Raw genomic sequence first — 8,470 nt, forward strand, 5'->3', positions numbered from 1 at the left:
GGCATCAGCATATTGCGGGAGTCTTTTTGCGGGCGCGGCCTTTTTGCATGGTGGCATTTTTTTTTCTACCAACCAGCACCGCGCGCCACTAAGCAACATAAACAAAGTCAATACCAACGGGCCTATACTGAGCTGGGATGGGGTTCTATCGCATTTTCTTGGATCGCGGCCTAGACATATAGTCGTTGTAATTGGAGCCCATGGCGGGAGATCGCCTTAATTCTAGCCCACCGCCTAGCACGTAGAATAAATAGATGAACAAACGTAAACAAGAAAGCCACCTCCGTGCTAAGTGCGCCTAACTTGGGGCTTGATCGAGGCTTGTCCGTCTTCACGAGTCGAGGGTCCGTGCTCGACGCTCTAGCCTCGGCGCTAGTGCTGATCCCTGCAGAGGCCCGCCGAAATTCAGATGGTCGAACTTTTCGACATGCTGAACGCGACATAGCATGAGCCATGGGGAAGAGGTCCGCGTACGACGCCCATGCCAAAGGCGCGCATGCTGATCGCGACAACAAGCGCCAGAGGACCGACGCCCACCACGAGCGCAATTCACCCCGCCCACACGGCAATGCCGACGACGTCACCGCTGCACGCGACTTGCAGAATGCTCTGTTCTTCGACCAGAGCTCCCACGCCAGCTTTCGAAGCGGTAAGCACGTCTTGAGTCCTCACATACGAGCAGAGGACTGACTCCATCAGGCCTAAGCTTGTTCAAGCGTTTCCTCGACTCCATCCTCTACCCGGCCGACGAGCACCATCTGCCACGCAAGCGAGCTATCCTCCGCGAGTATCTGGATACACAAAAGGGAAGAGGACGGGATGAAAAGGACAAGACATTTCTGCAGAATCTCACACAGGCATGGGACTATGCCGTTGAAACCAACAATAGCGCCATTGTTTCCCAGGTCACGGCGGTGCTGGCGCTCTTGTTCAAGGTCTTTGCCAGCCACGCCGATTTCCTAGAGTACGGCACCCTCTTGGCCAAAACACTGTTGCAGCCGTCCATTACTCGCCGCTTCGTACGGAGTACCTCGGCCGCGGCCAAGGAAGAGAACGTCATTGCGCCCGCGCTGCGCTTGCTTACCGAGCTCACACGCTTCAACCAAGGCGCACATGCAAGGGCCGTCTACGCAAAACGAGACTTTACCCTCGAGCCCAAGATCCTCGGGCGAAACATCAACCTGACCAGAGAGCAATCGGCGGCCGACCATGTCAAGAAACCAAGCATCCGAACCACGGCCGTCAGGTACCTCTTGACGCATTTGCGATACCAGGATGAACGCGCCAAAAGCGAGATCCTGTCTCACACCAACGTTGTTCGCACTGTGTTCGATCACATTCGTACAGATCCGCCTTTCTTGATATACGAAATACTGGATGTATTCAAGAGTCATGTTTTCCAGGACAAGGCTATTGCCCGGCACACGAAAAACAAAATCTTGAATGGCAAGGTACTTTCGCGGATAGCGAGCTTGTACAGCTATGAAGTAGAAGAGGGCTCGCTTTCTGAAGGACAAAAAGCGCCGGATCAGCTCGCTCATGAGTTCTTGCGTCTGGTGTGCACGGATCCCGCATACGGTGTGATGCTGCCTACGCAGGGCTTTTACCCATCTACATTCGACGACGACGAGGGCGAGCAGGACGATGCAGCTGACTACGGCAATGACCTTGGCCTCGAATCGGTTGACAGCTACAGCAAGATAACAAAAGTGCGCAACATCATTCTCTCAGAGTTCATCCAAAACCAAAGACCATACGCGAATACGCTGCATCAGGAGCTTGTTGTGGACATTTTCCGAGCTTGCCCGGAGCTCATTGCAGACTACTTTGTCAAGCGACGCGACTTCAGCTACGACCCCAAACTCACGTCAACATGGATAGGCTATTCGGCATTCCTGTACCAGACCATCCAGCTGCCAGTCCCGAAATACTTTGGTGCCAAGAAAAATTACCGCGACCACCCTCCGCCGGTTCCTGTGCTGATGAACAGCATCTTGCCCCAGCCTTTGAATCAGCAAGTGCTCACCAAGTGCCTGAATCACAGCTCGGATCTCGTACAATTATTCGCTATACGCGTCTTGATAGCAGCACTCCAAAAGCTGCGAAGCGTCCTCCAAGAGTTCAGCAATGCCAGCGCTGTCAGGTCGTCCAAGCAGTGGGAGCATGCATCTAAACGATTGATATCAGAGGTTAGCCGGCGTTGCCCAGCGATACGGACCGTCTTTTTGGCGCTCAAGAAACCGGGGCTGAAGGACATGAAGCGAGAGTCAATTACGAGGTTGCTGCGGCTCTACTACGAGGTCACGCCCCAAGTCGCGCTTCAAGAGAAGTTTGATGTGTCACTGCCCCTTTGTAACGCATTGGTAGAGGCTGAAAAGTCCACGGCATCTCCCGAGGACAAGGTCTTCCGTGTCATGGAGCTTGAACACTGGATACAGATGGCACGGCTTTCGCCAGCAATGCGTTGGTGGCAGAAACAGAGTAGGTTGTCCTCACCCCTCGCCATGGTTGATTTTCTAACACGGCGCAGAAACCCTTTCGTATTCGCCGTTTGTCACACTGTTGAAGTTGCTAGTAACGTCGAAAGAGAGTGAGCTCTATGCAGGTATCCGGTCTCTGCTGAGTGACATCTTGCAAGATCAAGAGATGCTGCAAACCAAAACTTCACCTGATGCGCTCGATGCGCTCATTGCAAGCTTGGGGTCGACATCAGGGTCAAGTACACCTTCGACCGAGGTGCTTGACTTTGTGGATGACTGCTGTGCGCGCTTCACAAAGGTGCCTATCAAGTACTTTGATGACCTGGATGCCATGTGCACGCGCAATGGGCAGTCTGCGAGTGAGATTGGACCGTTTAGCAATTTGCTGATGACTCTAGTGGAGCAGTGGCCGTTCAAGGGCGGAGAGACGGCAACGAGCAATGCTGCCGATGCGCTTGCACAGTGGTTATCGCGACTTCTCTATCTCCTCAAGCTGATTGGCGAGGACGAGAAGATGCTGGGTCACGTGCGCGACGCCCTGATGGAATCGGCCAGTGCAGCATACAAAGGGGTGCTCAAGGATGCTTTCCTGTGGAAGATGGGCAAGGAAAAGGCCAAAGAATCACTCAAGTTGGCAACCGGTGCAGACTTTAGTGGCTCAGAACGCTCGTCGACGTCGCCAGTGCCGGTACCAGCGCAGCAGGCTGAACATCAAACTAAGACGAGGTTTGCAGTTGACCTGGAGCCGCCGCCGACTGAGGATGAGAAACATATGGGGCTGACGCGTTGGAGGAAGAAGGACCTTGGTGAAGCGGTGGAAGATGGGGACGTTGGAGAGCTCATACTCTGTCTTTGCTCTGAGCATGCCGAGATCCGCAGACAAGCCATCAACAATATCCGGCAGCTTACAGCAACGATCAAGGTCGGTAGTCGAGGGGATGTGGCCGAAGGTCAGGTTGGAAGCAGCATAGACTTTGACCTTCAGCAACTCTACCTCCTTCTTGGTGAGCTACTGGAGTCCATCGACACTACTGGCGCGGAAGCCTTTCCCTATGTTGGCGGCATACTGGCTGCACGCTGCGCGAGCATCGTGGCAGACCCGACTCACTCGCTCTTCAGCACAGTCAACCGATTCCTCACTGCCTCTCCAGCATGGGATGTCAATTCTCTCTTGCGCTTCTTCTGGCACCGCATCGTGGCCAGCCAGCCTGACGACGATACTACCTATCACAAGGAGGTGGATTGGTACCTGGACTACTTGATGGACAGCCTGCGGACGCCGGCAGACATGGAGCTGTTCAGGCGGAGCAACGTATTCGAGCAACTACTCAGCCACTATGCATCTCGGTCATGCTCGGCATCCGCCAAGGACAAGACGGTCAAGCTCCTGTTGCGAGCGACACACGTAGGCGGAAGCACGACTCTGATCACGAGGTGCGGGCTGATTCCTTGGATCGAAATGATGCTCGACGGCCATGACGCTCGACAGAATGCTCTGAGGGTATTGGCGGCACGCGTCTACGAGACGTGCGACCAAGACAAGGTGGCGATGTGGAGCAGCGGTAGTTTGTCTCGGAAGATAAGCACTCTCACGAAAGTATAATGTACATTTAGATGTATTTCATCGGGTTGGGAACGAACATGGTTGGGCATGAGCAAGGCGAACAGAGCATTGCCGGGGTTATTTTGGATCGCACCCTCTTCCACATGTAGACGGCATACAAATGAACCTGATGTTGCATGCCATGGCCGTGTCGGCGTCACATGTGGTGAGCCTGAACCGTAGAATGACGCATCTCCCTTGTGCCCTCGCGAGGTCAGGGCAGCGCCGATTAGCAGATGGAGGGCGGGGTAAGCGTGATGCGAAGGAGCTGGAGCTCGGCGTCGTGGTCCGGGGAGCGGGTGGTTTGGTTTCGAGCGTCTGGCGACGGCGGCGAAGGCAGCTCCAAGGCGGCTGAGCGTGTGGCTTGCTCGACTCGCTTGCAATTGAGAGAGCAGCGAACTCTGCACAGGGCGAGTGTGCGGGCGTGGGCGGTGGGTGCAATGATCAAGTCGAAGGGCTCAAACGTGTGATGGTGAGCGCCAGCAGAGTGGCGATCGGGTCGGTCCAAGCGCGCGTGCGTGTCGCAAGTCTGCAGAGCGGAGTGAATGAGGTCGAGGTGGGATGCAACGTGGTAAGGGAATAGCGCACCCTGGCTGCAGTAGCGGCGACTGAAGTGGGTGTGGGATCGGCTGCAGAGGAGCTCAGGTCATGCCAGAAGCGGGTATGGTTGGGGGGTTGGGGGGGGGGGGAGCAAAAATGTCTGCGTGGTTCAAAGGTCCGTCGGGGGCAAGCGTGGGCGTGTGAAGAATAGCGCGTGTGTTTGTTATGGGAAGTGTGTCTTAGGTCGCGAGTGGTGCGGGCCTCTACGAGAGGGCCTTGCCAAGACCAGCTGCGATGCGGGGGCCCTCGTACTCGGAGGCTCAATTGCTAGCTCTGAAGGAATCTCCACTGGTGAAGAAACCCGATGGCCTGCCCTCAATCTCACAATGGATGGACGTGCCTGCCGACCAGACCGCCAACAATGGCCACACCAACAATAACAACACCAACACCGCCACCAACAACGGCACCATGCGTCGCACTCGAGGTGCTCGGGACGGAGAAGGTGCCGCGGCAAACGAGCAGCGGCCGCTGCACAACCCCATGGGTCAATTTGGTCGGCGCCAGAGCATGCGTAAGTCTTCTGATGCCCAGGGCATCAAGGCCGCTATTAACGCGCTATTTGTAGAACCAGGCGAAGAGACTGTGCTTGGTCCGCCGAAGCTAGCCTTCCTCTCCGCCCGTACCCCGGCAAAGGCAGCAGGTGACGCAAAGGAGCGTGCAGGCTTCCCTTCTACAGACGCAGACAACGCTGGAGATCGCCTCCCCAAAAACGACCGGTGGACGCGGGACCGTGAGAACGACCGGACCCGAGACAAGGGCTATACCAATGGACGCCGTGCCCCGCGAGACGACGGCGAGGGCTGGACCAATGTCAAGGGCCGCAAGAGCCTGGGCCAGGAGGACTTTGAGCGCTTTGGCCGTAACGGCGACCGCAACCGTGATAAGCATGAGGGTGACCCGGAGGCTGACATGGCACCACGCCGCAACAACAACCGTGACCGGAACGAGCCGCGGTGGGGCCGCCGCGATGAAGGCAGAGATGAAGGAGCAAAGACTGGCGCTCCGGGCGGCTGGCGTGAGCGCGAGCGAGACCGAGAGCGTGACAGCGGCCGCGACTGGAACCGGGGCGGGAACCGTGGCGAGGACGACCCAGAATGGATGGACACCAAGGTGGAGAAGAAGGAGTTCAAGCCTCGCACACAAGAAGACTTCCAGCGCTGGAAGGAGCAGATGAGGGCCAAAGACACACCAGCCGGCGACAAGGATGAGTCGAGAGAGACGCCAGCTGAGATGTCCTCTGCCAGCGCTATTGCTCCCGGGCCCATGCTGACTGCGCCTTTGCACACGCCTTCTGCCGCCGAACCCACGCAAGGTATCCTTTTTGGGAACTGGGGAAGAGACAAATCGGCAGAGATGCCACCTCCAGAGATCATCTCAGCAAAACCACGACCCGACAAGAAGTCGAGGTTCATGACCATGTTTGCCAAACCCGAAGAGTCAGCATCTCCCATTCAGCCTCCTGAGCCATACTCTGGGTCCCCTGCGCCTCCAGTTGAAGCAAATGCCGACAAGGAAGGCTTTCAGCGTATTCTGCAGATGCTTGGCCAGGTCAGCACGGGCGGGTCTCCAGCTCCCCAACCTCAAACAAGCATGCCCACGCCACCAAATGGTATGAGACATGGCGGTGGCATCTCACTCGACTTTCATCAACAATCTCCTCCACCAGACCCGCAACATGGCAGGCCACCGCCCCCACGAACGCTCGAGCAGCAGAGTATTCTAGAAAACATTTTGGCTCCTCGCCCTACAGACTCTCGTATTGCGCAGCAAGCACGCTTCAACGGCATGCCATCAGAGAACACACACCCCGATCAGTTCAGACTTGCCCGTCCCGGCTCTGGCCACCCAGAAGAGCACTACGCCCACCAGCCGCCGCCGCAACGGACTATTTCTCAGGACGCCAATCTTACCGCTCTCCTCAACAGCCGAGCGAGGGAAGAGTCGCAGCGCGACCAAGCAACCAAGCAGCGTGAGCGCGACTTCTTGCTGAATCTCATGCAGCAACCTTCTCGCAGTACACCGCCCCAAGCGCAGGCTCATAATTTGCCTCGGCCAGCCCAGGAAAATCCCAACATGGCTTTCTTTGACCAACAAAGACAGCAGCCCCCACCACAAGGCCAGCAGCAGCCCAAGGGCCGTGGAGGTCCTCCTCCAGGATTCATGGAAGACCCTCGCATGTTTACAGAAAGCGAGATGCTGCGCCGAGATGCCGCAGATCGCCGCGAGCAAATGGAAATTCGACAGTTGCAGCAGATGCAACAACAGGAGGCTATGCGTTCAAAGAACCCCCGCATGCCCATGGGATTCCCCAACCCCGACGAGTCCCTCATGGGTCTTCAACGCCGTAATACAGGGGGCGACCCTCGCATGCCTACCAACATGGGTATTCCTTCGCAGCCCACTCCCGACATGCAGTACATGGGCGGGCGAGGTCAGCCTGGCATGCCGCCAACACCCCAGGAGCGGCCAAATATTGCCCCACCACCAGGCTTCGGCGGCCCGATGCGTCAACCGCCCGGTCTTGGCGGTCCTACTCCTCCACAAATGGGTCCTGGAGGACCGAGTTTCTCTGCTGGAAATACACCGCTTGGGCATCCTCCTGGCTTCCCACCTGGTGGTAACATTCGTGGACTAGGTTTCCCAGGAGGACCAGGAGGACCCGGGGGTAACGGAATGCAAGGGCCTCCAGGCTACTTCCCACCACCGGGCTATGGCGGACCCCCAATTCCAGGTATGCGTGGTGGAGACGATCCACGACTCATGTTTGACGGCCAATTTGGCGGGCTTCCTCGACAGCAGCCAGGTCGTCCAGGACCACCAAATATGTACTAAGAGGAAGAGGAAGAGGAAGGTGTTGACAAGGATGAAGATGAAGAGAAGTGCGAAAGAGATTGGTACGCAAATGGCATTCAACAGAGAGCGATACAGGGAGAGAGAGAGCGCGCGCGAGAAAGAGAAAGAGAGAGAACCTTTGCTTGTTTACTCTTTTCTACTACCTACTACTTACTACTTACTACTACTACTACTACTACTACTACTACTACTGGAACTTTGCACAAAAAGGGCAAATATTTACGGGAGGCGAAGGGCGGCGAGCATGTGTTGAAGGGGGGCAATTCAAATCAAATCAAAGCAAATCAAAGCAATCAATCAAACAAGCATTTAAGCTGATGATAAAAACATTGACTTCTGATATCACATTATCGCGAATAAATACACTGTTGAAGTATTTAATGAAGGGGTGATGTGGATGTTGGTGTTTATAGCAGTATACTTGTGTATATACACATGTACACATGTACACATGTACACATGTACACATGTACACCCATGCATGCATGCATATATATATATATATATTCATACGTAAGTACGAGAAAGGGTTACAAACTCAAGTGTTGTTGTTTTTTTCTTTTTTTTCTTTTTTTTTAAAAAAAAATTCCTAGCTAATACTAATGCTGATACTCATACTAATTCTAATACTGATACTAATTCTAATACTAATTCTACTACTAATACTGATTCTACTACTGCTACTGATTCTAATACTATGTAGGAACTACATAAGAATTACAAACTAATGATTGTCAAGTTGTCAGATAAGTGGCAGAATCCGGGTGCGGACTCGAGCACCAGGATTCTGTGATCCCAACCAGTCAGGGCTGATCGCCAAGACCTAACCCTAGGCGAGGCTGATACTTAGCGGCCTACCTAATACAAAAAGCAATAGCGATAGCTCTTATAAGGGGCGCGCCCTCGCGCCCCTACAGACGACAGAACACAC

The 8,470-nt window shown here is 54.9% G+C and overlaps 2 protein-coding genes across 2 annotated transcripts; both read left to right on the forward strand.

Moving 5' to 3' along the window:
* Nucleotides 1-453: 453 nt before the first annotated feature.
* Nucleotides 454-4,083, forward strand: SETTUDRAFT_161136 (uncharacterized protein; the record flags this gene model as incomplete). The annotated part of the gene is made up of 3 exons (XM_008026631.1): nucleotides 454-649; nucleotides 700-2,481; nucleotides 2,588-4,083. The coding sequence occupies 3 exons, from the start codon at nucleotides 454-456 to the stop codon at nucleotides 4,081-4,083; spliced, it is 3,474 nt and encodes a 1,157-aa protein (XP_008024822.1).
* Nucleotides 4,084-4,916: 833 nt separating this feature from the next.
* On the forward strand, nucleotides 4,917-7,830 carry SETTUDRAFT_150633 (uncharacterized protein; the record flags this gene model as incomplete). Its single annotated transcript, XM_008026632.1, has 2 exons — nucleotides 4,917-5,197; nucleotides 5,252-7,830. Coding segments are annotated over 2 exons (2,548 nt in total), but the record flags the coding sequence as incomplete, so codon positions are not given.
* Nucleotides 7,831-8,470: the final 640 nt, after the last annotated feature.

This window comes from Exserohilum turcica (genome assembly GCF_000359705.1).
Source record: "Exserohilum turcica Et28A unplaced genomic scaffold SETTUscaffold_19, whole genome shotgun sequence".
NCBI classification, from domain to species: Eukaryota; Fungi; Ascomycota; class Dothideomycetes; order Pleosporales; family Pleosporaceae; genus Exserohilum; species Exserohilum turcicum.